The 27,915-nt window shown below is 35.9% G+C and overlaps 8 protein-coding genes across 11 annotated transcripts; 3 read left to right on the top strand and 5 right to left on the bottom strand.

The window, feature by feature from the left end:
- The first annotated feature begins 786 nt into the window (after nucleotides 1-786).
- On the top strand, nucleotides 787-12,807 carry LOC145727752 (uncharacterized). The gene is given in 28 exon segments (XM_081977569.1): nucleotides 787-933; nucleotides 1,057-1,200; nucleotides 1,257-1,447; nucleotides 1,500-1,669; nucleotides 1,721-1,865; nucleotides 1,918-2,010; nucleotides 2,063-2,224; nucleotides 2,275-2,492; nucleotides 2,548-2,725; nucleotides 2,775-2,859; nucleotides 2,913-3,054; nucleotides 3,107-3,244; nucleotides 3,296-3,456; nucleotides 3,516-4,111; nucleotides 4,169-4,368; nucleotides 6,345-6,492; nucleotides 6,733-6,952; nucleotides 7,223-7,402; nucleotides 7,455-7,708; nucleotides 7,778-8,049; nucleotides 8,105-8,297; nucleotides 8,352-8,456; nucleotides 8,524-8,676; nucleotides 8,732-8,938; nucleotides 8,992-9,293; nucleotides 11,564-11,841; nucleotides 11,895-12,020; nucleotides 12,069-12,807. Coding segments are annotated over 28 exon segments (5,349 nt in total). The 5' UTR covers nucleotides 787-845; the 3' UTR covers nucleotides 12,269-12,807.
- Sf3b6 (splicing factor 3b subunit 6) lies at nucleotides 4,354-5,166 on the bottom strand. The gene is made up of 2 exons (XM_081977876.1): nucleotides 4,998-5,166; nucleotides 4,354-4,938 (listed from the first exon to the last, which is right to left on the bottom strand). Exons 1-2 carry the CDS (start codon nucleotides 5,025-5,027, stop codon nucleotides 4,603-4,605), a joined length of 366 nt encoding a protein of 121 aa, XP_081834002.1. The 5' UTR covers nucleotides 5,028-5,166; the 3' UTR covers nucleotides 4,354-4,602.
- Nucleotides 5,284-5,948, bottom strand: NP15.6 (NADH dehydrogenase [ubiquinone] 1 beta subcomplex subunit NP15.6). The gene is made up of 2 exons (XM_081977875.1): nucleotides 5,590-5,948; nucleotides 5,284-5,516 (listed from the first exon to the last, which is right to left on the bottom strand). Exons 1-2 carry the CDS (start codon nucleotides 5,840-5,842, stop codon nucleotides 5,335-5,337), a joined length of 435 nt encoding a protein of 144 aa, XP_081834001.1. The 5' UTR covers nucleotides 5,843-5,948; the 3' UTR covers nucleotides 5,284-5,334.
- A 190-nt stretch (nucleotides 12,808-12,997) lies between the features above and the next one.
- On the bottom strand, nucleotides 12,998-14,128 carry LOC145727978 (2-aminoethanethiol dioxygenase). Its single transcript, XM_081977873.1, has one exon. The coding sequence runs from the start codon at nucleotides 13,965-13,967 to the stop codon at nucleotides 13,218-13,220; it is 750 nt and encodes a 249-aa protein (XP_081833999.1). The 5' UTR covers nucleotides 13,968-14,128; the 3' UTR covers nucleotides 12,998-13,217.
- A 422-nt stretch (nucleotides 14,129-14,550) lies between these two features.
- osy (ABC transporter oskyddad) lies at nucleotides 14,551-20,968 on the top strand. 4 transcript variants are annotated; one of them, XM_081977854.1, is made up of 13 exons: nucleotides 14,551-14,706; nucleotides 17,041-17,226; nucleotides 17,356-17,515; nucleotides 17,841-17,977; nucleotides 18,029-18,248; nucleotides 18,694-18,967; nucleotides 19,024-19,400; nucleotides 19,465-19,642; nucleotides 19,696-19,811; nucleotides 19,868-19,938; nucleotides 19,994-20,259; nucleotides 20,473-20,647; nucleotides 20,701-20,968. In XM_081977854.1, exons 1-13 carry the CDS (start codon nucleotides 14,621-14,623, stop codon nucleotides 20,825-20,827), a joined length of 2,373 nt encoding a protein of 790 aa, XP_081833980.1. In that variant the 5' UTR covers nucleotides 14,551-14,620; the 3' UTR covers nucleotides 20,828-20,968. The 4 variants fall into 4 exon arrangements, with proteins under 4 accessions (XP_081833980.1, XP_081833983.1, XP_081833982.1 ...); XM_081977857.1 differs by lacking the exon at nucleotides 14,551-14,706 and adding an exon at nucleotides 14,721-14,952 and having other exon boundaries at nucleotides 17,022-17,226; XM_081977856.1 differs by lacking the exon at nucleotides 14,551-14,706 and adding an exon at nucleotides 14,721-14,952 and having other exon boundaries at nucleotides 17,027-17,226.
- Nucleotides 20,960-23,183, bottom strand: LOC145727753 (glucose dehydrogenase [FAD, quinone]-like). The gene is made up of 7 exons (XM_081977570.1): nucleotides 22,997-23,183; nucleotides 22,726-22,941; nucleotides 22,413-22,675; nucleotides 21,919-22,355; nucleotides 21,666-21,866; nucleotides 21,273-21,612; nucleotides 20,960-21,214 (listed from the first exon to the last, which is right to left on the bottom strand). Exons 1-7 carry the CDS (start codon nucleotides 23,181-23,183, stop codon nucleotides 21,005-21,007), a joined length of 1,854 nt encoding a protein of 617 aa, XP_081833696.1. The 3' UTR covers nucleotides 20,960-21,004.
- Nucleotides 23,184-23,812: 629 nt separating this feature from the next.
- Nucleotides 23,813-24,901, top strand: LOC145727979 (ABC transporter G family member 20-like). The gene is made up of 3 exons (XM_081977874.1): nucleotides 23,813-24,190; nucleotides 24,406-24,580; nucleotides 24,634-24,901. Exons 1-3 carry the CDS (start codon nucleotides 23,938-23,940, stop codon nucleotides 24,758-24,760), a joined length of 555 nt encoding a protein of 184 aa, XP_081834000.1. The 5' UTR covers nucleotides 23,813-23,937; the 3' UTR covers nucleotides 24,761-24,901.
- LOC145727976 (glucose dehydrogenase [FAD, quinone]-like) lies at nucleotides 24,893-27,247 on the bottom strand. Its single transcript, XM_081977869.1, has 7 exons — nucleotides 26,920-27,247; nucleotides 26,652-26,867; nucleotides 26,339-26,601; nucleotides 25,852-26,288; nucleotides 25,599-25,799; nucleotides 25,206-25,545; nucleotides 24,893-25,147 (listed from the first exon to the last, which is right to left on the bottom strand). The coding sequence occupies exons 1-7, from the start codon at nucleotides 27,104-27,106 to the stop codon at nucleotides 24,938-24,940; spliced, it is 1,854 nt and encodes a 617-aa protein (XP_081833995.1). The 5' UTR covers nucleotides 27,107-27,247; the 3' UTR covers nucleotides 24,893-24,937.
- Between the last annotated feature and the right edge of the window lie 668 nt (nucleotides 27,248-27,915).

Below are 27,915 nucleotides of genomic sequence, written 5' to 3' on the forward strand. Positions count from 1 at the left end.
AACTAATTTAAGGTCTTACTTAAGCTGAATTCTGTCAGAACCAAAACCCAATCAACATAATTTAACATTAAATCCGTTTAATTAAATGTAATGCACCATCGACTACTCTAAACATGTTTATTATCGTAAACAGTAAAAAACTGAAAGACAAATGTTATTGCATCAATTCTGATTATATTATATTCGATACTTACGCGAAACATAGCAATATTATATATAAACTCTGGTTTTAAAAACTACTAAATAGTAAATATTAACAAAAACGTTAAAATTTAGCATTGCCATCTGTTGGTAAATTCCGGTATTACAGAAACTAGAGATTTCTCATCTACTGGCCTAAAAGTTAAGCCTGCCAGGTACAGATGGCAGTGTTTGAAGCAAAGTATAATTATTTATTAATTCAAATTATTTTTATGATAAACTTCTTCAATTAAAATTTAATCATCATTAGAAATCCTGAAATTTTTAAACTGCTAATTTAAAAAAAAAAGTTTGTTAAAGAAACCCAAAAAAAGCTGTAACTCAATTTTTATCTAATTGATCTTAAAAGTTTCTTTCATTACTTGACTAGAAGAAAATGATTAAAAGAAAACGTGATGTAAAAATAATCAGAAATTCTCTTTGGATATTGGTGCTAATTGATCTATTTCTGTCCCTAAACAAAGTTTATAGGGGAATAACGCTGGCAAACCACCAGCGCGACTTCATTCGAAAAACAAACATCGTGAAAGAGACGTTTTCTGCAGAATTGAGCTGGTTATTTTCGTTTAATAAGATACACTTGTTGGCATCCGTCTTCACAACAAACAAGATAGAAGTGCGGTCCGAAAGTGGAAAATGTGAAAATGAAAATTGTATATCAGAATTTGATTGTTCTTTGCAGTTTTGCCGTTTACAACTATTTCTGTTTGGCCAAAGACAATGTTAAAATTGGTAAGTAATTCCAAATATTCATCGCGTCACGGTTTATTATAAGATTCAATTTGTTCAGCAAGCGTTGCACAATAACATTGTGTTTTTCAAAAGACTAAAATAACACTGGTAATTGTATTTTAGCGGTATTTGCTAATGAAGGCCAATCTAAACAAGAATTAAATAAATGGAGGCAAATTGGGGAGAAAATCCCAACTGAAGTCAACTTTGAGATTTCCGAGCCGATTGTAGTGCCTGGTTCCGACAGTTTTGCGATTACAAAAATTGGTTAAACATTTCTACCACAACTTAAACACTAACCATCTAAAAGATTTGAATTGTAGTTTGCAAAGCACTAGCTGGAAATGGTTACACAGCGGTGTTTGGTCCAACGCATCAAATTAGTTCAGAAGTAATAGGTTCAGTGTGTTCAAACCTTCAAATTCCCTATTTCAAAACTCATTGGACACCAATAAATGGAAAACAACATCCAGGAACGTTTAACTTATACCCAGACGCAAATTACTTCATTCAGGTAAATTCTGAAAAATAAGAAGAGTAAATAAAAAGTTTTAAACACTCATCAGGGTTTAGCCACAATCGTTAAAAGTCTGGATTGGGATAAATTTATTGTAATGTATGAAAACGAAGAAGGTCTGGCCAAACTGCAAGACGTACTGAAAATACAACTCTTCAAAGATATGAGTGACAAAAATAGCATCATCGTGAAACATTTGGGGTCCGGCCCAGATTACAGGTGTATGTTTGATTGGCTTTAATTTTAATTTTGACGCACATCATTTTACAGGCCTCTTTTAAAGGAAGTGTACTCTCTAACACCACGGAGAATAATACTTGATTGTGGCCTGGATAAAATCATCAATATATTGAAACAGGCCAAAGAAATCAAATTGTTAGACGATTTTTCTACTAGCATTTTCCTTACATCATTAGTAGAGTTTATTTCAAACATCTACACATGATTTTTATATTGATGATTTTTAGGATGCGCACACATTAGATTTTAATGGACTTGATAGGATAACAAATATTACAACCATTAGGCTCTTCGATCACAAAGAATTACGTAAAATACGGGTAAATAAGTAGTGTTAGTTAAGGAACAAATTAAAATCGAGTAAAACTTAAGGTGGAGAATGCTTTGAAGCAGGACGCTTTGCTTGTTATAGCCAAAGCAATTACAACGCTTAAAGAGGATCATCCATACATTGATCTGACCCCTCAAGCAAAATTTTGTAACCAATCTGAACCAAATCAAAATCAATTGCAATTAGTTAAAGAAATCGAAAAGGTTTCGTAATGCACTTTGTAATAAAATTATAAATTGGCAAACTTTTTTAGAGTGTTATTACTGACGGTCTGACCGGAGAATTTCAGCTGGAAAGTGGTAGAAGAGAAGTGTTCAACCTGGAGGTGGTTGAAATTAACAATCCGGAGAAGCCAATCGGACGTTGGAGTTCCGAAAACCCTGAACACATACAATTGACCCGAAACGCTACTCAACGCGAACAAGAATTACAAATTAGGTTGCAAAATTACAATTTTATAGTCAGTTCAAAGTTAGTTTACCACAGCACATTCTGAATTACAAATTGAATGACAATTTCTTATCAGGCTTGGAAAACCATATTTAATGAAATCAGGCATCGAAGGAGCAGTGGGAAACGCCAGATATAGAGGATTTTCAATGGATCTAATTACAGAAGTTGCAACTCTCATGAATATAACTTTCCAGTTCGTGTTGGCTTATAAGAATTTGCCCACAAGTATCGTTGATGACTTAGTAAATAGAGTGAGTAGGTGACTTTAATTTGCCTCTTATAATGAGAAATTCCTTTCAGCGTGCTGACTTAGGAATTTGCGACTTTACCATCACTCAGCAAAGAAGTGAGATGATTGATTTCAGTTTACCTTTCATGTCACTGGGTATGTAACCACCACAAACTGACGATTTATTTATTCATTCCCCAATATTGTAGGAATTAGTATACTCCACTCCGAAACTGAACAAGAAGAAATTGACAACATGTATGGTTTTATGAGACCTTTCTCCTGGACGGTGTGGAGTTACATAATTACCTTATATTTGATGGTATCTTTTGCAATTCTCCTCATTGCAAGGTAACTACTTTCATATCCTCACTAAAACATAAAGTATAAAAAATCCTTAAAGATTGGACCCAGACGACTGGGAAAATCCTCACCCTTGCAACTCACAGCCAGAGGAATTGGAAAACATTTGGGGGATAAAAAACTGTTTATGGCTAACACTAGGGTCGATTATGACCCAAGGTTGCGACATTTTACCAAAGTAAAACAGACAAAGCTTTAAAAATCACTATAGTTAATCGAAAACTTGTAGGGGAGTTTGTTCGAGAATCGCCACAGCAATGTGGTGGTTTTTCTCCTTGATTATGACAAGTACCTACACAGCTAACTTGGCTGCTTTTCTGACAATGTCCAAGAAAGACGAATCGATAAAAAGTGTGGAAGACCTGGCCAATCAGAATAAAATTAAATACGGTTAGTTCACCCACCATTTTCTTTTTTTTTCCCTCAATTTTAAACTTTTTTTAAAATAGGAGTGATGTCAAACGGTTCAACTCAGACTTTCTTTGAAAACTCCAACAACTCACTGTACCAAAAAATGTGGGCTACCATGAAAAACGAAAATCCTGGAGTATTTGAGGATAGTAACGATAAAGGAGTGGAAAGAGTGTTGAATACTAAAAAGGGACTGTATGCGTTTTTCATGGAGTCACCGCAAATTGAGTATGAATTGGAAAGACATTGCGGTTTAAAGAAAATCGGTCAATATTTGGACTCAAAAAGTTATGGAATTGGAATGCCTTTAGGGGCTGAGTACAGACATCAAATTAACGCTGCGGTATTGAAACTGCAGGAGAACGGTAAGTTAAACGAACTGAAAGAGAAATGGTGGAAACATGAGGACTTGGAAGAGAAACAATGCCGTCCAGTAAGTATTACATTTCACCTAATGTAGTGTTGACAAATTGATTATTTTCAACAGAAAGGAGTTGAGGCCAAAAAGGATGAATTAACTTTAGCTAATGTAGGTGGGGCGTTTATTGTTCTTGCAGCAGGTATTGGGGTTGCATTTGCTTTTGCATTTATTGAATTCCTTTGGAATGTTAAAACTATTTCTGTAGAAGAGCATGTGAGGATTATTAAATTAGAATCATTTATTAGCAAATACTCCAACATTTCCTTTTAGCTGACCTACTTTGAAGCACTGAAATGTGAAGTAAAATTTGCTTGCAACATAAAAGTTACTAAGAAGGCAGTTAAACATGTTATTTCTGAGCCATCATCTGAAGATGGAAGAAGTATGGCAAGAACTGTTCTGGCTGGAGCTGGATCTATTTTGAATATTAATGCTAGTGTTCTAAACAGGTTGGCTTATCAAGAACATTAAGAAATATATTGTCAAGTACAAACTCACTTGTATATCTAGATTAAACTATGTCCTACTAAAAAAGTGTTTTACTGATACCTAATCTGTTATGTGAACAAAAGTACAACATTCATTAGAAGACTAATTTTTTTTGTTGAATTTCTTTCATTCTCACACTGTACACTATCATTACAATAATTAATAGTAAAGCAACAAAATAAATTCTCATAAGCACATAGTTTAAAAAGAAAAGTTTAAGTATTAATACCATATTTGCTTTTCATTTTATCAATTTCCTCCTGCTTTTTGTCCAAATCAGTCTTCTTAAATGCTTTATTTGCTTGGTAATACAGCACTACTAGATACCGGTTGCACACATTAAAGCCTGACAAATGATCGCAAGCGTTTTTAGCATCAAATATATCCTCATAGACCACAAAGGCTGTACCCCTTGTTTCTGGAGTGTTGCCCACACGAATTTGCCTGATTGCTCCATATTTTCCAAATATGTCGTACATTTCTTCTCCCGTTATTTTATAGGGCAGATTACGGACGTACAATATCCTGTTGATTTCGGGTGGGAGTCGAACCTGTAGGAGTTTTGAGAAATGCATGGGTTTCACTTTAAAGTTCTAGACTTGTAACTTACATTTGTTTTTCTTTGCATAGCCAACGCCATGGTGAAAATTTGTTTTTACCAGAGTGGGAGTTAGCAAATTTATCTATAAACCAAGTTTAGGTTTTCACTTAAAACTGATTTTTAGCTAAAATTTGGGATTATAAACAACAAAAAGCTTCAAAACAAAAACATGTCCGCAGTCCGCACTGGCAATAATTTGACAGACAGCTGACAGCATTGACACGTGACGCTACTAGCTGGCCCTTAAGAATAAGAAGAAAAGAATGGATATGGGAATTTAAAATAAAAAATACAATTTTAAACTTTATTACAATAATTCATATATTACAGTTTTTACATAAAATACTTAAATAATAATTTCTGTGTCACCTAACTCTTCATCAGAAGGTAATACAATTTTCTCTGGTGGTATTAAGTTTTGATCAATTAATGGAAGGCCTGCTGCCTCTCTCCTTCTTAATTCTATAAGAGCCTCCCTTACAGACCAATCCCTTAAATTGAAATCAGGCAAGTAAGCCCATACGAAACCTAAAACACAGGGAGTTTACTTTGCTGTATTATAGTGGGTGCAAGAAAGGTTAAAATTAAGTGACCTCCTCACCTACAACAACCATGCATAAGGTAACTCCAGCAAACATTGAAGAGTGCATGGCCCTTCTGTCGTCCTCTTTATTATCAACCTCGAAACCATAAGACATCCAGTTTTTCTCTTCCGTTTTCGCGTTCACTGTTGTTTTGCAAACATCAGCAGCTATGGTGTCGTTGTTCTTTTTCGAAGTGGAAACCAACCGGGCCTGAAGCGATGGTAACACTCTTCGCAATATCAACCGATTGAGGGACGTCAGCTGGGCCATTTTCACACAAATCTAAAATATTCTATTTCTTATTATTGCTTAATTTTGGAAATGGAAATAAAGAAATTTGGATTATGTCATTCGGTCTCAGAATAGAACCTTAAATTCGACTTCTTCTCTTCCTTTACTGCAACTAACTAAACAAATCAGATTCAGAACAGTAATTTTTAGTATATCACGTGGTTAATGACTCCAATCTATTAACAGTGGTCACGTGACATATTCCATACTTTTCAAATTTAACCTCTTCATTGAAAGTTGAGGTTAATGTCATTGTAGTGTTTGTTGATTTGTACAGTTTCTCTGGTTGTGGGTTACCTTTTCAAGCACTTTTCAGTTTTGTTTTGCGTTTTTGTTTACGCACTGGAACATTCTAAGTGCTGCGTGCACGTTAGAACGAGTTTGAATGCTCAACTCAAACTAATTCGAACTGACAAAAGGTGCTTACTTAAGTTCTAATAAAACTTTAAAAACTAGTAAAAACATATTTTAGTTTTTAAACTTACATAAAAGCTGAAATGGCTGAAGGAGGACCACCAAACCCCCGCGGCCGTGGGGCTGCGCTCATGGCCATGCTCCAGAAGAAGAAAGAGGCTGCAGGTGTAGGAATTGCTTCTGAAGAACCCAGTCCTGAACCTCCAAAACCCAAGGTAATTTATATGTTAAAACTGTTTACATTGTAACAAAATGTTGCTTTATCAACAAGTTTGTTCCACTTTGTATGTAGTAATGGATATGTGCTAGTAATTTTTCAAGACATACCTATAAAGATTCTTGACTACATTTAAATAAGTTGGAAAAAAAATAAAAAAATATTATGAGGATTGAATCATATTTTGCAGCTGTTGCTTGAAATGTTTATTTTTATGAAATTGCACTCCCTGTATTAGGGTCGTGCCGCTAAATTAATGGAAATAATGAAGGCAAAGAAAGTGGGTGCTGCAGCTGGTGAATCACCACCAACTGCCAGTGCCAGTCCATCTCCACAACCAGCAGCAACTCCAATAGTACCAAGTCCCAGTCAAACTTCTTTGTCTTCAGTTCAGCAGATAACAGAAAAAATTGCTAAAGTAGAAATTTCTATACCTAGAGAACCATGTTTATATCAGGGTAAGTTAATCTATTACTTTCCAAATAAACTGCTAAATGCTAAAATCCAAGTTAGGGTTGTCAAAGAGGGAGTAAAGTACTGTAACTTGGATTGTCAATTTTTTAATTCAAGTTCTTAAAGTAGCATGTTTTTCCTAGAATGAACAAATGAAAAATAGTTTAAAATTGTACATTTTAGTGAATCATAACTTTTATATACAATGAGATGAAGCAAAACACCAAATTTGTATGCAGCAAGTGTTTGTTTTCAGTATTTCTTTCTACTTTAAGGTTCTAGTGGAAAACCATTAAATCTTTCTTCAAATTACATCCGATTAGATATTGAAAGAGGCAAAGGAGTCTTTGAATATGAAGTAAAGTTTAATCCGGAAATTGACGCAAAAAACAACAGGTTTAAATTGGTTAGTCAAGTGACTCAAAAATTAGGATGCGTAAAAGGTTTTGATGGAGGTAAACATGGTTTTAAACATTTAACTATGTACTGCAACTTTGTGCTCTACAGGAAACAAACTATATCTTCCAATCAAAATAACTGATATTCAGCAGCAGAAATTCTGTGAAACAATTCCGGGTGGAGACCAACAAGTAACAATTTCCATAATTTATAAGAAACAAATGTGTTTAGGTCATCCTGACTGTTTGCACCTGTACAATGTTTTATTCAAAAAGATTATGCGAGAATTGCTCTATATTCAAATGGGGCGAAACTATTTTAATCCCCAACACAAAAGTCTGATTCCACAACATAAGTTAGAGGTAACACATATTTTATCTGCAAAAAGTTTTGCCTGCAAAAAGTTTTGCCTGCAAAAAAATGGTTTTTAGGTATATCCAGGTTTTGCGGTGTCTGTTGATGAACGTGAAGGGGGTTTAATGATAAACTTGGATACACAACATCGTGTATTACGTACGCAAAACGCTTACGAACTGTTGAATGATTTGAAACATTCGGCAAATCCGAGAATGTTTAAAGAAACGGTACAGTCGAACATATTGGGTTCTTGCGTATTTACGCGATACAATAACAAAACCTACATTGTTGATGACATTTTATGGGACGTAACACCCAATAACACTTTTCCTACCAGAGATGGCCGGTATTGTAGTTGCACTGAAACTGACTGAACCTATTTTAGTTGTAATCATTTGCAGGGAAATCACTTTTATGGAGTATTACAAAACTCAGTATGATATTGACATTCGCGATCAACACCAGCCTATGCTGTTGCACAGGCAAAAAGTAAAAAAGTCGGGTAGTGCAGACACTGAAGACCGGCTCATATCCTTAGTTCCCGAACTATGCTATTTGACAGGTTTGACGGACACCATGAGAAATGATTTTAAGGTTGGTGCATTGTAAATGTCTGCAGGGTTAAATGTATTATAACATTTTACGCAGGTTATGAAAGATGTAGCCCAATATACTAGGGTTACTCCACAACAACGAATTTTAGCGTTAAGGAAATACATCGATAACGTTCGGAATTGTGAGAAAGCTCAGCAAGTAAGTGGTTGTTTTGTTGGAGACTGTAAGGGAATTTAAAAGGCAATGCAGTAAATTCATTGTACAGATATTGGCAGAATGGGGTTTATCCATACCTTCCAACACTAATTTGAATCTCACCGGTCGTCAACTGGAAACGGAGCAAATCATCTTTGGAAACAACATAGTCTCGTCAGCAGGCCGAATGGCAGATTGGAATCGGGATCTGGCTAATAACCCTGTATGTGAAAAACAATTTAATTTTACAACCCTAAAAATGTAGTAATTCTTTTCAGGTTACTTTACCAGTAGATTTGCGAAATTGGATTGTCTTTTACACTGAACAGGATAGTAGATATGCTCGCGAATTCAGTCAACACATGATGCGATTGGCAAGCGTTATGGGATGCGTTATCAGTCAGCCCATATTGGACAAATTACCAAACGATCACACCACGACCTACGTCAATTACGTAAAGAGTAAAATTAGCTCCAACGTGCAGGTAAAAGGATTTCTTTCAGTGATTTTAACGCAGCAACATAGCGAAAAGTTTAGGTGGCAGTTTTTATTTGCCCGACGATGCGTAGCGATCGTTACGCAGTCATAAAAAAGTTGTGCAGCGCGCAAATTCCTGTGGCGTCGCAAGTTATCAACGCCAAGACGCTTTCGAAGCCGGACAAGGTGCGATCAATTATTCTTAAAATTGCCCTGCAAATCAACTGTAAATTGGGCGGAAGCTTGTGGACCGTTAAATTTCCCTTTCAAGGTTGGATGATTTGCGGTGTGGATGTTTATCATGGATCGCCGCCCAATTCGGTGTGTGGCTTTGTTGCCAGTTTAAACGAAAGTATTTCCAGGTAAGATTTTATATGTCAATTCAAAGATGAGGCTCCTGGTATTTTGAAGCTGCTTCTGATACTTTTAAGCGACGTTTCAAAGGTTTCTGCCACTTTGAAGTGCTTTGCTTTGCTTATTCTGATTCTCAAGTGGCTTATACCTCTTTTCAGGGACATCTGCTACTTTCCAGTGGCTTATACCATTTTTAACTGGGTTCTGGCACTTTTAAGTGTCTTCTGGTAGTTGCAAGCGGCTTCTGACACTTTCAAATGGCTTCTGGCAATTTGAAATACTTTTTAGAGGTTTTTGGCTCTTTCCAGTGACATTTCAGATTTTTTTCGTATGTTTAAGTGAAGTTTCAAAGACTTCTGCCACTTTAAAATGCCTTGCTTTGCTTATAGCATTTTTAACTGGCTTCTCCCTTCACGTGGCTTCTGGCAATTTGAAGTAACATTTTAGAGGCTTCTGGCACTTTTAACTGTCTTCTGACACTTTCAAGTGGCTTCTGGCAATTTTAAATAACGTTTTAGAGGATTCAGGTACTTTAAACTGTCTTCTGACACTTTCAAGCCGCTTCTGGCTTTTTTAATTGTCTTCTGACATTCTCATTGGGTTCTATCACTTTCAAGTAATGCAAAATCTGAAATAACACTTTTCAGTGACGTTTCAGATTTTCCAAATACTTTTAAGTGACTTTTTAGGGGCTTCTGCTACCTTCAAGTGGCTTCTACCATTTTAATGGATTCTGGCAGTTGTAAGTGTCTTCGGGCAGTTTCAAGCGGCTTTTGACGTTATCAAGTGGCTTCTGGCCATTTGAAATGACGTTTTATAGGATTCTGGTACTTTTAATTGCCTTCTGGCACTTTCAAGTGGCTTCTACCACTTTTAAGTGCCTTCTTGTAGTTTCAAACGACTTCTCACACTGTTAAGTGGCTTCTGGCAATTTGAAAGGACATTTTAGAGATTTCTGGCACTTTGAACTGTCTTCTAACACTTTCAAGTGGTTTTTGGAAATTTGAAGTGATACTTTAGAGGCTTCCGGCAATTTCAAGCCGCTTCTGGCCCTTTTAACTGTCTTCTGACATTCTCAAGTGGGTTCTATCACTTTCAAGTAATACAAAATCTGAAATGGTACTTTTCAGTGACGTTTCAGATTTTGCAAATACTTTTAAGGGACTTTTTAGGGGCTTCTGCTACTTTCAAGTGGCTGCTACCACTTTTAAGTGCCTTCTTGTAGCTTTAAACGACTTCTCACACTGTTAAGTGGCTTCTGGCAATTTGAAAGGACATTTTAGAGATTTCTGGCACTTTTAACTGTCTTCTAACACTTTCAAGTGGTTTTTAGGAAATTTGAAGTGATATTTTAGAGGCTTCGTGCAATTTCAAGCCGCTTCTGGCCCTTTTCACTGTTTTCTGACATTCTCAAGATGGTTTTATCACTTTCAAGTAATACAATATCTAAAATGGTAGTTTTCAGTGACGTTTCAGATTTTGCAAATACTTTTAAGTGATCTTAGGGGCTTCTGCTACTTTTAAGTGTCCTCTTGTAGTTTCAAACGACTTCTCACACTGTTAAGTGGCTTCTGGCAATTTGAAAGGACATTTTAGAGACTTCTGACACTTTTAATTGTCTTCTATCACTTTCAAGTGGCTTCTACCACTTTTAAGTGCCTTCTTGTAGTTTCAAACGACTTCTCTCACTGTTAAGTGGCTTCTGGCAATTTGAAAGGACATTTTAGAGATTTTTGGAAATTTGAAGTGATATTTTAGAAGCTTCGTGCAATTTCAAGCCGCTTCTGGCCCTTTTCACTGTTTTCTGACATTCTCAAGTGGGTTCTATCACTTTCAAGTAATTCAATATCTAAAATGGTAGTTTTCAGTGATGTTTCAGATTTTGCAAATACTTTTAAGTGATCTTAGGGGCTTCTGCTACTTTTAAGTGACTTTAGGGGCTTCTGCTACTTTTAAGTGTCTTCTTGTAGTTTCAAACGACTTCTCACACCGCTAAGTGGCTTCTGGCAATTTGAAAGGACATTTTAGAGACTTCTGACACTTTTAAATTGTCTTCTACCATTTTCAAGTAAATTCTGGCACTTTTACAGTGACGTTTCAGATTTTGCAGGTACTTTCAAGTGAATTTTCAGAAGCTTATGATACTCTCAACTCTTAAGGTCTTAAGGCGCTACTTTAACAACATTACTGTTATGAAAGTAGCACAGAGTTAGTAATGTGCAACGTCTTGTGACATCTATATGTAACTTTGGAAGTAGGAATGTCAAATTGTTTTCAGATGGTATTCACTAGCCAACTTTCAAAGACAAGAACTTGGTGATTTTTACAAAATGGCCTTCACCAAGGCACTAGAACAGTACAAAAACGAATGCGGTCATTTCCCCACCAAAGTTATAATTATCCGAGACGGCGTCGGAGATGGACAACTGGAATACACCAAAAGACATGAAGTTTTCCAGTTTGAAGAAGTGCTTAAGTTGTTTGGCCTGGAGACAACGCTGTGCTTTATAGTAGTACAGAAGAGAATCAACACTAGAGTGTTCAGTATTAATCAGGGTCAGTGTTTTTGGTATTTGTCTGTACTCAATCTATTTTGTGGTTTATTTTAGGTAGTGCTGATAACCCTCCTCCCGGTACCATTTTGGATCATACAGTCACTCGTAGGTATTTGTATGATTTTTATCTTGTTCCTCAAAGTGTTCGTCAAGGCACCGTAAATCCTACACATTATATTGGTAAGTTATATTTAGGTATAAAAGGGAACTTTAATAATTTATTTACAGTGCTGCACGATACCTGCAAGCTAAAACCTGACCATGTACAAAGACTTTGTTATAAATTGTGTCATTTGTACTACAACTGGCCTGGTACCATAAGAGTACCAGCGCCATGCCAATACGCCCACAAATTGGCCGGCATGGTCGGGCAACACGTTAAAACGCTACCGGCCCCGGAATTGGCGGATAAACTGTGGTACCTATAAAACTCACCTTTTGGTTGTTTTCTTATTTCAATCCGGGATTAGCGATAATTTTTGTTTTGTATTCTTCCTTAGTTTTTAATTTTCTTTGACTGTTTTATCGTTTAAGTTTGTTGGTTACTATTAGGATAAGTATGGTAAGTTTGTTAGTTTCATTCCTGGGAATGATTTTCAGAAAGCAAAAAATATATGATAAGCATATTTGTTACCAAACATACGTACTGATTAGAATTGTTTTCTAAAACTGTCAAATGAGAGTAAATTTAAATTCAGAAGAATACAATCTCACCTTACTTTTAATTATCAAAAATTTGACAATGAGTTAACACTCATATTAATTTTTTATCAACTTAAAAAAAGTATTAATTTTGCGTGCGTGGCTCTCTTAATTGTGTTTGAATGAATCCTACTCACATAATATGTCTTGTTTACACAGTTTGTAGACTATTTCAACGTTTTATACAAGAAGTTACTACATATTTACGTTTTGTTAAATTAACGTCGTTATTTTTACTTAATATAACAATATTTTTATATTACAATGGCGTTTCTTTTTTTATCCACAACATTTTATCCTAAAATTAAAACAATATTTATTTTGTAGTTATTGACATTGCAGGCAGAGTTATGGAGTAGCAGGGAAGTTTCTACACTTGCTATGTAATGTCATAAGTTCTGGTTTACTTCACTTATACTCATACAACTGGGCACTAATAAGAACTATAGAAAAAATACAATAAATATTATATTCCTTTCATAAATTACATAATAATTTAACTTTCACAACCATAATGGTCAGGGTCAATATTTACAAAAAAAAATATTTCTAATTTTTATATCATAATTGACTTGTAGTTACAGAAAAAACACTTAAATAATTAAGACTCAAAGAAAAATGACTACACCTTCATTATTATATAAAAAATGCAACTGTTTTAAGTCAGTCATCAGTTCAGGAACTGAGGTCAGCTTCATACAAGTCAGGTCCAGTGAAAGGATGGGAATCTGTCCAATACCAACTTGGAGATTTGATTTCTTGTAGTCGAAAAATTTCTGGAGACACCTGACTTAGCTTAGTATAATAGGAACATTTTCTATTTTCATACCCTCCTAGAGGATAATCATACGGTGGGGCTAGAATGTCTAAAAATGCAGCTGGACCATCCAAACTTTCAATTTCATGGAGATTTTTGAAATCTGGGTCTAAAACACATGGTTTGCTATTTGTTCCTGCTATTGTGATTCCACTCAGTTCTGCAGTAACAATTCCATGTCTTTTAGGTCTAACTGGAACTGGTATTCCATTGTCTTGATAACTCTTCAGGTCAAACTCTTTGGTTTTGTCAGTGTTTATTGAGTAGCTCACAATCTTCACTTTGCCAGCTATCACCTTTATTAAACCGTACATACCAGGATGATTGTGGAGCGGCAACTTACCATTCGGTTTAAGGATAAAAATTCCCATTGTTATGTGATTATCTTCATAAATTTCTATGCAGCTCACTGGAGCTTTACCGGGCCGTTCCCAAAACTGTGGACTCATAAAGTCCGCAGGAAAGTATACGTGATCGGCCATGGTTTTATCCAGGAGCGATATTAAAGCTTCCAGATTAGCTGGGAAGGATTCTGGTTTCACTTTTTTGGTGGTGAACGTTACCAGTGCTTGTTTTAACACGCCTAGGATGTGCGCTGACTTGGACATTTTGAGGAAACGTTCGACTGGGTGGTGAAAATTTGTTATGTTAGAACCGTAAGAAAATACATTTTTCCAGGAAACAAATCTTAAAAAGTGGAAAGGTTTTGTTTGGAACCGAATGTTTGTTTTTGTATTGCCTGCTGATTGTCAGGTTTTTTTTATTTTGAATGACACTAGTGACAAGAAAAAATTGACATTATCCTATTTTCAATGGACACGTGATCATAAAGATCTCATCCAACATGGAGGAAAACGAGTATCAGGTAACAGGAATTTTATTTTTATTACTTTGTTTTCTGGTAATAATTTTTAAAGACAATAATAAGTTTTTTAATTTTTTAATGCTAACAAAAATAAATATTTTAATTCTATTAAATACATTTTTTGAACTCTTATTAAAAAAGTAATCGTATGATAATTAAAAAAAAACACTACGAAACAAAAAAAATCATTCAAATCATCAGGTTGCACTTTCTCAGTTCATTGACGTTCCTCCTCTAGTTTTTTGCATCAATTAGCTTCTTCAGGCTGGAATGCTGTTAATCAGTTCTGCGGTTTTTATAGGTATCATCCACCTCGTTATGACGTAAAAGAGGACCAACTTTCTGAGATGGGTTCAGGTTTTTTAATGGTTTGGACCCGCGAACTCTCGCACATGAATGATAAGGAGAATACCAATGAAAAAGGAAAAATTGCACTCTGACTCGTCCTCAGCGAACTTGTTTGCGTCGCATGTGCCATCAAGGTGAGTACGTTTTAGATGTTCAGCAAATACCGGTCAACTTGGTCAGAAGTGCTGCAAAAAGTCTCCATTTCGGTAACGACCTGCTAGCGCATAGCAGGGACGAAGCGCGCTTTTTCGGTTTTACTATAAATTATTTCATAAAGTATACAGGGAGGCGCAAAATTGAGGAGTTCCTGTTAGAATGAGTTTGAGTGTTTTTGGATTTTAGTGCAAAACCGATACCAACCTATCCAAAAAAAAAAACAGGTAATTTTTATTTTTTTAAATTTGTTGAAATAAGATAATTGGTGATATAACGAATTGTTGTTGACATTTTTCCTCGTTTTATTCATCAATTTATAAATGCAAAATGCAGTTCTTAAAGAGAATATAAATTCCTAGATTTAATGGTGATTGGTGACACTTGTTGTACGTGTTAAACGAATATAATATACACTGCGTGGGTAATTTGTTTAAACAAGATTCCACAATCTTTGCTACCAATAAATGCTAAATTATTTATAAGGGTTTAGCCTGGCGGAATATTGATTGCCTATTTTAGTTATAAAAGTTTCGTATTTTTTTCAGGTTTTAAATAATTTGAGTTGAAATTTCTATACTGCTGTAATTAAAATAAATACTTAAAAATAGATGTTCGATCAATTAAATGCTCTTAACAAAAACATATTATTTGATCATGTTGACAGAAAAAACTGTGTAACTACATGTAATTCCTTTTAAGTTTTGCAGTAAGCAGAAAAACTTAATCACGTTAACCATGGAGTAATTGGTCAAATTTGGTACTGTGTTGTGTTTACAATAATGAGACATGCATATTGTCAGCAAAAATCGATGGCAAATTGTGTGTAAACCGACCTACATTTTCTAGACAATTTGCTGTTTTGTTTTTACGTTTATATTAGTTATTTAGACAATTTTTTAAGCTTATTTCAACAAAGAATCAGTCAGGTCAAAGTTTGGAGTAGTTACAGTTTGTGATTGGTCAAGAAAAAGCAGCAAGCTGAAAGCTGCTTTTCTTGACCAATCACAAACTAGCTACGCAATGTGATGATTGTAAAGAATAGCCTCATCATGCTTGATTCGTTAAATTGTGTACTTTACCTGAATTATGTAAGTACTACGATTATGTATTTTCTCTTTACCAAATTCTAGGAAAACAACACAAAATTAATGGGTTCCTACAGCAAAACGAAGATCATAGATCACATTTAATGATCTTGACCCTCAGAATGACCGGTTATTTAATTACTACTACTCCATATAAGCCTATTTGACGTTTAACAGCATTAATAATCGCTTGTCATGACATAATAAGTAATTTTTAATTGGACGTGGGAAAATTACCCTTTACACACACGTCGATTCGTTTTGTCACCGTTTCCAATAATTAATAATAATATTTGAGAACCTTGAAGAGTTGTTTGGTACCACCAAAAAGGTCGACTTTTTCGGCTAAACTCACGTGTGTCTTTAATGTTTTCGTTACAAGGTTTTTTTCAGAAACAGAGAGGAAATGTCTTAATGTTAGGTACTATAAAGGTTCAAGGTGCAAGTGGATGTGAAACTATTATTTACAAGGAAATACATAAAATTGTAATGGTTTTTTTGTTAAGTTTTGTTAAAGACGAAACATTGCTAATAAGACAATCATTTAGTGAATTTCATCAACCTTGATCTACAAAGGCAGTGTGAGTGACGAGCTTAATGACGCAACACACTCAGATTAATATTGTATTACATAACATATGTAACTATTCTTCCAATAATACGTATGTAACGAGACGAAATGCTTGGATTGTTTTAGAAATCGGTTTTAGAGGAAGGTTTTGATGCAACTTTTCGCCACGCTTCAAAATTTCCCGTCTTAATAACGAAGCAATAATGACTAATTTTATTTTACCATTCACGATGTTAAAATAGGTGGAATTTCTTAATACGTGAAACGGCAAATATTAGTACAGAAAATGATTTGCATTATTTGGACATTCAACCAAGACTAATTTTAGATTTATGTAAAGCGTATAAGAAGATGATAAACCTGCACATGAGTGACATGTTGCAAACTAAGAATGATTTTTGGTTATTTCATGACTAAGAAGAACAACCAAAAGAATTATACACTCTGTCTGAAAAAAATTATATTGAAAAACTACTTTGTTCAAAAAGCCCAACTGTGTAAGTTATTGACCAATGAACGTTAAGAGATTGCCTTGTAAAAGGACAAAACAATAGTTTGTCCTTTTCTCACTTTGTGCATTGCTACCTAACAATAGCCTAATAATATCCACATTAAAATATCTAATTACTAGTACTAGAGTAGTATCTTTTTTGCAGGAAAATGACGGAAGGTCCTACAGATTTAGAGTTGCGCAGACGCAACTTTAAGTCGCAACAGTCAACGGTACAGACCCGCAGACAGCAGGCTGTATGTGTACGGAGGGCTTATAAACGATACGGATCTAAAAGTCATCCTAATGTCATTTTGGATGGACTCAATATGACCGTTCCTAAAGGATGCATGTAAGAACTTGTTAATTAAATTTGTTATATGAGGGTCATCTGACAGGTCACGTGACCAATATACAACATGTTAGTAATTGACAGAGTTTGCTCTAAACTGATGATCTTGAAATATTTTTTGTTTATTAGATATGGTTTATTGGGCGCCAGTGGATGCGGAAAAACGACTTTGCTCAATTGCATCGTAGGCCGAAAACGACTGAATTCGGGAGAAATTTGGGTTTTGGGGGGTAAACCCGGTTCGAGAGGCAGTGGCGTACCCGGACCTCGAATTGGTTATATGCCTCAGGTAAGTTCAGAGTTTGACGCTGTTAAGTTGTCCATCTGTAGAATGTGACAGGAACCCGCCATTGTTAGCTTCTTCTATCACATTCTATCAACACTTTTCTGAAGAATTTCCTTGCTTTCAAGAATTAGGGCCCTGAAATTAACACTTTTACCATGTTTCAAACACAAATTTAGTCAATTAATCAGTACGAAAGTCTGTTACATATAGTCACCTTGGCCGAAGATGACTTAGTCGGTAGAATGGGAACGAGGTTCCCCAAAAACCGTTCACGGCCACGGTGATTATGTAAATTTTGACCGTTAAAAACAACTATTTACCCCCGCAGGAAATCGCCCTGTACGGAGAATTTTCCATCAGGGAAACTTTGTCTTACTTTGGATGGATTTCGGGGATGACCACCGATCAAGTCGAGACCAAGCTGGAATTTCTGATTAATTTATTAATGTTGCCGGACGCTGACAGGTAAAAAGATCTATCAGTAAAGTGATTTTTGTTATTTTTATAAAAAAACAGGCAGGTAAAGTGTCTTAGTGGGGGCCAACAACGAAGAGTATCGTTGGCTGCCGCTTTAGTCCATGATCCAGAACTTTTAATTTTGGATGAGCCCACGGTTGGAGTCGATCCACTTTTGAGGGCAAACATCTGGAACCATTTGGTGGATATCACCAAACTTGGGAAAAAAACGGTTATTATCACCACTCATTATATCGATGAGACGAGACAAGCTCATTTGGTAAGTGAAACGATTTAGGAAAAACACTGCATATATTTACAATCAAACTTAAAACACTCTTTAAGATATTTCAACTTATTGACTTGTTTATCTCTCTGACTGTTAATTAACAAGTTTTTGTTAATATTTCGGTTGACAATGAAAAAATCATGCATTTTATGTGATCGCTAATGCTAAAAACTCAAGTTTTTTCTGACCCTGACACAAAAAATATTCGTTGTCTATATGAAAAACTTTTCCTAATTACCTCAAATTACAGTGTTCTAAGTAATGTTCTTTGTAAAGTTATTAGAACAAACTACCATTGGCTAATACAACTATCATTATCGTATCTATTAAACTATCAAGTAAGATCAATTACGTTAAAAATAGGATTCCTAATATGCAATTCTGTTGTACTAAAAAAAATAATCTAAAACAAAAGACTGATATTTTTTTTCTATAGATTGGTTTAATGCGTGGAGGTTATTTCCTGGCAGAGGAATCCCCTGAACAGCTGATAGTCCACTTTGGGGCCGAAAGTCTTGAAGATGTGTTCCTCAAACTAAGCGTGATACAAAACATGGGTAAAAGACGTCGTTCGAGCATTCTCCAGGGTGTCACCGATTCCATTCCTATACCATCCGGGACCGTTAATGACGCCGCCATTTTGGATGACGAAGTTGGAGAAATTAGTGGAGAGTTTGGTGACAACACCTCCATCACCAGCAGAACTGCCAGTATGACTGAATCGCTTACAAAAGTTTAGAGTTATTTAGTTGTTTTGTTAATGCAGGAAGAGTGTCCATCGCCCCGGATGCTTCTGTAGAAACTATCCCACCAGAACTGCCTCCTGAAGACGAGCCCGAGGTGAAATGGACTGAATACCTCAAGTTTGTAAAGTGGCACCACATGGCAGCGCTGATCTGGAAAAACTTCCTTTGGATGTGGAGGAACATTCCGGTGATGACGTTCATCATAGGTTTACCAGTCGGACAAACGATTTTGTTTTGTCTTTCTGTCGGTCATGATCCGAAAGATATCACCATCTCTGTCTACAACAAGGAAATTAACTACCCTATGGAACAATGCGAGTACAAGTCTGGTTGTAATGCTTCCTATTTGAGTTGTAATTACTTGGATTATGTTGTGCATAACTATTCGGTTATTGTGGTAAGTAATAATGGTGATTTTTGATTAAGAAAATTTAGTTACAATAAAGAGCTTTTTGTGGTAGGATTACTACGCAACGGAAGAAGAAGCCAGAGAAACTGTAGTAAAGGGAAAATCTTGGGCAATGCTGGTGATACCGCAAAATTTCTCTGATTCACTGCGTTCAAGAATAGAAAATGGAAAAGACACTCCAGAATGGGATGTGACCCACAGTGTCATTGACGTGTATGCTGACAAGTCCAGTAAGTTTCTTTCGTTCGTTTATATAAAATCTTCAACCAAATCTTCTGTCTAGACGAGAATATCGCCACTTTCCTTACAAGAGACTTGCTCTTTGGCATGGAAAACTACTCCAAAAACTTTCTGCAGGAATGCGATATCAACCCCAAAGCCTTTGGTAGACCAGTCAATGTAAGTTATTACCTTCTGAGTACCCAAAAAGATAAATGTAAAAAATCGTTTTCCAGTTTGGAGTACCAATTTACGGATACAACGAACCTGACTTTACTGACTTTGCCGCTCCTGGTGTTATTTTAACGTAAGTTAAGTTACGGTAACCTAGAACTTCTGTAAACAGAAAAATATTTCTTCAGGATCATCTTCTTCATGGCCGTAGCGTTGACATCGGGATCAATGTTGCTGGAACGTAACGAAGGGATTCTGGAACGGAGCTTAGTGAATGGAATCACTGGCACCGAGATTCTGTTGTCGCAAGTGATCACTCAATTCGTGGTGATGTTTGGTCAGACCACTATGGTGTTGTTTTGTGCGTTTGTTTGCTTCGGGCTTACTCAAGAAGGAAACTGGGTGTCGTTGTTTGTTTTGACCATATTGGCTGGAGTATGTGGAATGGGTTTTGGTAAGTTTTGTTGGTTGGGACTAGTTATAGTTAGTAAATCCTCACTCAAATTCGTTTTGGCCTTTATGGTGGTTTTCAATTTTTTGCTCTCTTAAATTGTTTTCAAAATTTTGGGTGGTTTGCGAGAAAATTTATCCAAATTTCAGTGGCCATATTATTTGCCACTTTATATTGTTACTATTACTAATGTTTCTCATCACAAACATTTTCTAGGTTTTGTGGTGGCGTGCTGTTGCGAAAACGAGCGATCTGCCACTTACATGGCCCTGGGCAGTTTTCTTCCCATAGTAATGTTGTGCGGTATTATTTGGCCAATCGAAGCAATGAGCCCTTATTTAAGATGGATGTCAGACTTTTTGCCCTTAACGCAAGCCACTGAAAGCTTAAGGTATCTTAAGCAATTGTTTAAATTGTTCCACTTTTGACATTTTTCATTTTTAGATGTATCATCGCTCGAGGATGGGGCCTCGACGTCACTGTAGTCTATACAGGATTCCTGTCCATCACTTTGTGGATACTGATTTTCCTAAGCATTAGCATTTTAGTACTTAAGTTCAAAAAAGGGTAAATGTTTGGGTCTTGTCTAGTTTTTTTTTTGTGATAATGTCTTGCCTTTTTTAGTTTGTTTGTTTGTGTGATTGCTTTTAGACTATTTATTAGTATAGTTAGTTGGTAATTGTGGTACTTAAAATAAATAACGTTGGTTCTATTTTTATTTATTACGTAAGTAATTCGAAAGAGATATCTAAACGTTTAGATGATCTGCTTTAATAAAGTCAGCTCCTCTTTCTCCTAGCATAGTTATGGCACTCATAGGATTTCCAGTGATTTGTGTAGGCATCACTCCAGCATCAATTACCCTTAAATTGCTCACTCCGTGTACTTTGAAATTAGGCTGAACTACTGAAGATGTCGTGTTCACACCCATGGCAGTAGTTCCTACTCCATGGAATCCCTAGAAAAACCATCAAGCTCCTTTAAAAGCAACATTAAAGCACTCTATACAAGCTCACACAAAATGCTATATGTTTTAAGCTGCATTTCCACCAATCTTCAGTTAACTGCTCATAGACATCGTCGCAATCTGGTTGGTCCAAAACAATTTGCGTGATGTTTAATCGTTGAAAACCTTCGGTATCTAGCACAGCTAAAATCGCCTTAATTCCTTTGTACATGGTGTCCACATCAAGATCATCAGCAAAGAAGTTTGTATCAATTAAAGGAAAGTCTCTGGGATCAGATGACTGTAAACTAACTTGTCCGACTGATTTGGGCTTTTGCAGTAAAACGTTAATGGCAAAATCGGTGGAAGAGTTCAACACTTCCAATGATTTTACGTATTTATCTGACAGACTAAATAATGGAATTACAATAAATTTGTTAATTGCTGAAAACACTAATTTTACCCTAAAGATTTGCCAGTATTTGGGGAAGCGTTCGGAGGACCAGATACTACAGCTTCAATTTCCGGTGTACCATCTGTACTGACGTTAACTGAGAAATAAGTGACAGTTTGGACACCAAAAGCAGCAGTGTAAGGTCGATGGTTGTCCCACCATAAAGCTAGATTTTCTTCTACTGTGTTGTCGTAAAAAGTTCCGTTGGTTCTACGTTACAAAATGATTAATGACAATTTTTGTACCGAAAAGAACCACATACCTAAAATATAAACCTTGATAAGCCACGTGTTCCAACAAATTTTTTCCAACTGGTAAGTCAGCAACAACCGGTATACCCAATTCTTCCAAATCCTCCCGAGGACCAATACCGGACAGCAATAACAATTGAGGAGAATTAACCACACCTCCAGAAACTATAACTTCTTTGTTAGCCGAAGCTACATATTTGGTACCGTTTTTCCAAAATTCGACTCCGCTTGCTGTACCGTTAACGATTATAATTCTAGTGGCTAAAGACTCTAAAGTTATATTCAAATTTGTACGGTTCCAAATCGGATGCAGAAACGAATGAGCAATATTCGCGTGGATGTTGTTGTCCAAGTAAAATTGGGAACGACCTATTATACTTTCATTAGCGTGGCCGTAGTCTCCTTCAGTTTTTCCTATTTCAATGAAGGCAGCTAATAACGCGTCCGTCTGTAAAATTCAAGTAAGCAACACCTCCAGAAAAAAGATTTTGATATGATTTAGTACCAAAATGGATGTGTCTTCAGGCTGTCCGGTTTTCTGTATTCCTTCAAACCCATGCAAAGCTGGATCCATGTCAAGGGTAAATGTGGCATTTTCGGATTTTTTAAAATACGGAAGGACGTCGTCGTAGGTCCAATTGGCAATACCCAGCTCTGCCCAGAGATCCAGATCTTTAGGGTTGAGCCTTACGTATAACCCTTCATTAATGGTACTGGTACCACCAAGAGCTTTACCCCTAGGGTATCTGCATTGCTGATTGATGGAACCTAAATTGTACAAATACAAAAAAGGCAAAAATTAAAAAAAAAAAATGTACCTAAACAGGCATTGCTCTGGACGGTGGTATTGTAACCCCAGTTCCATTCTGAGTTTATGCAAGCAGTTGCCAAACCAAGAACCTGGGTAATTGTTGGATCACTTTGACCTGCTTCAATCAGTAAAACTGTAAAATTCTCCACTTCTGAAAGCCGATTTGTTACAACTCCCCCAGCATTTCCAGATCCCACTATGATAAAGTCGAAACTACCAAAATCTGCAAAAAATGTGTGAACGGACCAACAAAAAAAAAACAAATTCACCAATCTTACCGACAGATTCAACGGTTGAATTTGGGTCTTGTGATCCAAAAAATGCGCTATTATTGGTAGGCCACACGTATGTGGAAGTGTAATTCAAAAATTCGGTCACTTCCTCGACTAACTCCTCTAAAGTTAATTGCTCACCATTTACCAAAAGGCTCGTAACCAACAATGCGGAGAATACCTTGATGATCATATTGATGTTCTTTATAGCTCTATACGGTTTTCACGCGAATACTGTCCGAAAAACTATTCAGAACCTTTTATACATATAGTGAATGATGGAATTTTTTTCCTAAATCCATATTAATCCTTTTTGTTAACTAAAACACTTATACATTTGAAATTGATGAACCACTATTATATCTTAGTGATTATTTACTTTTTCTACAATCATTGTCTAATATTGAAACAGTAAAGAAAGAAAAATACTTTTTATCATAGTAATTTAAAAATTGTTTTAATCTAGTAAGACTATACCTATACAAATATTTATTTATAATTTCTAGGTACATATTTCAAAAATGTTTCGTATTGCCCAATTTTCTTTAGATTGTCATTAGTTAAAATAAAAACCACGCTATTTATTTTATATTAAGCAAACACGAAAGTAACTTGTTTTTAAGACAAAACGCAAAATTATTTAAATAATAACGTCAAAATAAAAGTGATGCGCATCATATTAAAAATTGCGAAAAAAATATGTCTTTAGGGGTTAGGTATGAATGTCATGCAATATCAGTGTTTGACATTCTTTTAATTTTTGCGTTTTTATTTTAATATTTACTTTCCTGATAAACGCCCTCATTCCAACACAATTTCAATTAGATTTATAGACGTATCGTACAGATTATTATTATTACTAGTGTCAGAGCTAGTTTACTATTCTATGGCATAAGCTGATGCCGATCCAGTACTGCTAAAAATATTTCTTCAAGATCATCTTCTTCATGGCCGTAGCGTTGACATCGGGATCAATGTTGCTGGAACGTAACGAAGGGATTCTGGAACGGAGCTTAGTGAATGGAATCACTGGCACCGAGATTCTGTTGTCGCAAGTGATCACTCAATTCGTGGTGATGTTTGGTCAGACCACTATGGTGTTGTTTTGTGCGTTTGTTTGCTTCGGGCTTACTCAAGAAGGAAACTGGGTGTCGTTGTTTGTTTTGACCATATTGGCTGGAGTATGTGGAATGGGTTTTGGTAAGTTTTGTTGGTTGATGGACTAGTCAAAGTTAGTAAATCCTCACTCAAATTCGTTTTGGCCTTTATGGTGTTTTTCAATTTTTTGCTCTCTTAAATTGTTTTCAAAATTTTGGGTGGTTTGCGAGAAAATTTATCCAAATTTCAGTGGCCATATTATTTGCCACTTTATATTGTTACTGTTACTAATGTTTCTTATCCCAAACATTTTCTAGGTTTTGTGGTGGCGTGCTGTTGCGAAAACGAGCGATCTGCCACTTACATGGCCCTGGGCAGTTTTCTTCCCATAGTAATGTTGTGCGGTATTATTTGGCCAATCGAAGCAATGAGCCCTTATTTAAGATGGATGTCAGACTTTTTGCCCTTAACGCAAGCCACTGAAAGCTTAAGGTACCCTAAGCAATTGTTTAAATTGTTCCACTTTTGACATTTTTCATTTTTAGATGTATCATCGCTCGAGGATGGGGTCTCGACGTCACTGTAGTCTATACAGGATTCCTGTCCATCACTTTGTGGATACTGATTTTCCTAAGCATTAGCATTTTAGTACTTAAGTTCAAAAAAGGGTAAATGTTTGGGTCTTGTCTAGTTTTTTTTTGTGATAATGTCTTGCCTTTTTTAGTTTGTTTGTTTGTGTGATTGTTTTTAGACTATTTATTAGTATAAGTTAGTTGGTAATTGTGGTACTTAAAATAAATAACGTTGGTTCTATTTTTGTTTATTACGTAAGTAATTCGAAAGAGATATCTAAACGTTTAGATGATCTGCTTTAATAAAGTCAGCTCCTCTTTCTCCTAGCATAGTTATGGCACTCATAGGATTTCCAGTGATTTGTGTAGGCATCACTCCAGCATCAATTACCCTTAAATTGTTCACTCCGTGTACTTTGAAATTAGGCTGAACTACTGAAGATATCGTGTTCACACCCATGGCAGTAGTTCCTACTCCATGGAATCCCTAAAAAAACCATCAAGCTCCTTTAAAAGCCACATTAAAGCACCTTATACAAGCTCACACAAAATGCTGTATGTTTCAAGCTGCATTTCCACCAATCTTCAGTTAACTGCTCATAGACATCGTCGCAATCTGGTTGGTCCAAAACAATTTGGGTGATGTTTAATCGTTGAAAACCTTCGGTATCTAGCACAGCTAAAATCGCCTTAATTCCTTTGTACATGGTGTCCACATCAAGATCATCAGCAAAGAAGTTTGTATCAATTAAAGGAAAATCTCTGGGATCAGATGACTGTAAACTAACTTGTCCGACTGATTTGGGCTTTTGCAGTAAAACGTTAATGGCAAAATCGGTGGAAGAGTTCAACACTTCCAATGATTTTACGTATTTATCTAACAGACTAAATAATGGAATTACAATAAATTTGTTAATTGCTGAAAACACTAATTTTACCCTAAAGATTTGCCAGTATTTGGGGAAGCGTTCGGAGGACCAGATACTACAGCTTCAATTTCCGGTGTACCATCTGTACTGACGTTAACTGAGAAATAAGTGACAGTTTGGACACCAAAAGCAGCAGTGTAAGGTCGATGGTTGTCCCACCATAAAGCTAGATTTTCTTCTACTGTGTTGTCGTAAAAAGTTCCGTTGGTTCTACGTTACAAAATGATTAATGACAATTTTTGTACCGAAAAGAACCACATACCTAAAATATAAACCTTGATAAGCCACGTGTTCCAACAAATTTTTTCCAACTGGTAAGTCAGCAACAACCGGTATACCCAATTCTTCCAAATCCTCCCGAGGACCAATACCGGACAGCAATAACAATTGAGGAGAATTAACCACACCTCCAGAAACTATAACTTCTTTGTTAGCCGAAGCTACATATTTGGTACCGTTTTTCCAAAATTCGACTCCGCTTGCTGTACCGTTAACCATTATAATTCTAGTGGCTAAAGACTCTAAAGTTATATTCAAATTTGTACGGTTCCAAATCGGATGCAGAAACGAATGAGCAATATTCGCGTGGATGTTGTTGTCCAAGTAAAATTGGGATCGACCTATTATACTTTCATTAGCGTGGCCGTAGTCTCCTTCAGTTTTTCCTATTTCAATGAAGGCAGCTAATAACGCGTCCGTCTGTAAAATTCAAGTAAGCAACACAAGAAGATTTTGATATGATTTAGTACCAAAATGGGTGTGTCTTCAGGCTGTCCGGTTTTCTGTATTCCTTCAAACCCATGCAAAGCTGGATCCATGTCAAGGGTAAATGTGGCATTTTCGGATTTTTTAAAATACGGAAGGACGTCGTCGTAGGTCCAATTGGCAATACCCAGTTCTGCCCAGAGATCCAGATCTTTAGGGTTGAGCATTACGTATAACCCCATATTAATGGTACTGGTGCCACCAAGAGCTTTACCCCTAGGGTATCTGCATTGCTGATTGATGGAACCTAAATTTTCAAAGTACAAAAAAGTGAAAAATTAAAAAAAAAAAATGTACCTAAACAAGCATTGTTCTGGACGGTGGTATTGTAACCCCAGTTCCATTCTGAGTTTATGCAAGCAGTTGCCAAACCAAGAATCTGGGTAATTGTTGGATCACTTTGACCTGCTTCAATCAGTAAAACTGTAAAATTCTCCACTTCTGAAAGCCGATTTGTTACAACTCCCCCAGCATTTCCAGATCCCACTATGATAAAGTCGAAACTACCAAAATCTGCAAAAAATGTATGAACGGACCAAAAAAAAAACAAAATCACCAATCTTACCGACAGATTCAACGGTTGAATTTGGGTCTTGTGATCCAAAAAATGCGCTATTATTGGTAGGCCACACGTATGTGGAAGTGTAATTCAAAAATTCGGTCACTTCCTCAACTAACTCTTCGAAAGTTAATTGCTCACCACTTACCAAAACGCTCGTAACCAACAATGCGGAGAATACCTTGATGATCATAATGATGTTCTTTACAGCTCTATACGGTTTTCACGCGAATACTGTCCGAAAAACTATTCAGAACCTTTTATACATATACTGAATGATGACATTTTTGTTCTAAATCCATATTAATCCGTTTTGTTAACTAAAACACTTATACATTTGAAATTGATGAACCACTATTAAATCTTAGTGATTATTAACTTTTTATACAATCATTAATAATAATACTGAAACAGTAAATTAAAGAAAAATACTTTTTATCATAGTAATTTAAAAATTGTTTTAATCTAGTAAGACTATACCTAGACAATTATTTATTTATAATTTCTAGGTACATATTTCAAAAATGTTATTATTGCCCATTCTTTTTTAGATTGTCATTAGGCTGAAATCTTATTACTAGTGTCAGAGCTAGTTTACTATTCTATGGCATAAGCTGATGCCGATCCAGTACTGCGTAGTCATCTCATTGATCTGCAATGAAGAGTAACGGCCAGTTTTCTAGGTTTAGTTTTTAATTACGAGGGCCATAGAAAAACATGCAGTTATCCATGTTTTATAGATGCTGTTGGATATCAGACATAAAGAGGTCAGTAACTTCACGATGTCAGCTGTAAATTACGACATCGTGACCTCAAATTTGTTCTGTTTTGCTGTGACGAAAAACGGTTTTCAAGGGTAAGTTGATTTTTTTTAAATGTTTATGAATAGCGGAAAGTTTGAATGCATTTTGCAGGCGCAGTTTCTGACGTGGTGTGAATAATAATTGTGAATGAATAATACAAAGTAATCTATTGTTTACAATTGATTTTGATAGTAGGCTG

Source organism: Ips typographus, linkage group LG4 (assembly GCF_016097725.1).
Source record: "Ips typographus isolate SLU linkage group LG4, UJ_Ityp_2.0, whole genome shotgun sequence".
Classification (NCBI taxonomy): domain Eukaryota; kingdom Metazoa; phylum Arthropoda; class Insecta; order Coleoptera; family Curculionidae; genus Ips; species Ips typographus.

Coding starts and splice junctions, on each gene's coding strand:
- Sf3b6 (XM_081977876.1), bottom strand. CDS start 5,027: ATGGCGTTGGCTATGCAAAGAAAAACAAAT. Junction 4,939..4,997: donor CTATGCAAAGAAAAACAAAT/GTAAGTTACAAG, acceptor AAACTCCTACAG/GTTCGACTCCCACCCGAAAT.
- NP15.6 (XM_081977875.1), bottom strand. CDS start 5,842: ATGGCCCAGCTGACGTCCCTCAATCGGTTGATATTGCGAAGAGTGTTA. Junction 5,517..5,589: donor CTTATGCATGGTTGTTGTAG/GTGAGGAGGTCA, acceptor CCTGTGTTTTAG/GTTTCGTATGGGCTTACTTG.
- LOC145727978 (XM_081977873.1), bottom strand. CDS start 13,967: ATGTCCAAGTCAGCGCACATCCTAGGCGTGTTAAAACAAGCACTGGTA.
- osy (XM_081977854.1), top strand. CDS start 14,621: ATGATAAGGAGAATACCAATGAAAAAGGAAAAATTGCACTCTGACTCG. Junction 14,707..17,040: donor GCGTCGCATGTGCCATCAAG/GTGAGTACGTTT, acceptor TCTTTTTTGCAG/GAAAATGACGGAAGGTCCTA. Junction 18,968..19,023: donor CATCACCAGCAGAACTGCCA/GTATGACTGAAT, acceptor TTGTTAATGCAG/GAAGAGTGTCCATCGCCCCG.
- LOC145727753 (XM_081977570.1), bottom strand. CDS start 23,183: ATGATCATCAAGGTATTCTCCGCATTGTTGGTTACGAGCCTTTTGGTA. Junction 22,942..22,996: donor TTCAACCGTTGAATCTGTCG/GTAAGATTGGTG, acceptor CATTTTTTGCAG/ATTTTGGTAGTTTCGACTTT. Junction 22,676..22,725: donor CCAGAGCAATGCCTGTTTAG/GTACATTTTTTT, acceptor TGTACAATTTAG/GTTCCATCAATCAGCAATGC.
- LOC145727979 (XM_081977874.1), top strand. CDS start 23,938: ATGGCCGTAGCGTTGACATCGGGATCAATGTTGCTGGAACGTAACGAA. Junction 24,191..24,405: donor AGTATGTGGAATGGGTTTTG/GTAAGTTTTGTT, acceptor AACATTTTCTAG/GTTTTGTGGTGGCGTGCTGT. Junction 24,581..24,633: donor CAAGCCACTGAAAGCTTAAG/GTACCCTAAGCA, acceptor TTTCATTTTTAG/ATGTATCATCGCTCGAGGAT.
- LOC145727976 (XM_081977869.1), bottom strand. CDS start 27,106: ATGATCATCAAGGTATTCTCCGCATTGTTGGTTACGAGCGTTTTGGTA. Junction 26,602..26,651: donor CCAGAACAATGCTTGTTTAG/GTACATTTTTTT, acceptor TTGAAAATTTAG/GTTCCATCAATCAGCAATGC. Junction 25,148..25,205: donor TGAAACATACAGCATTTTGT/GTGAGCTTGTAT, acceptor TGGTTTTTTTAG/GGATTCCATGGAGTAGGAAC.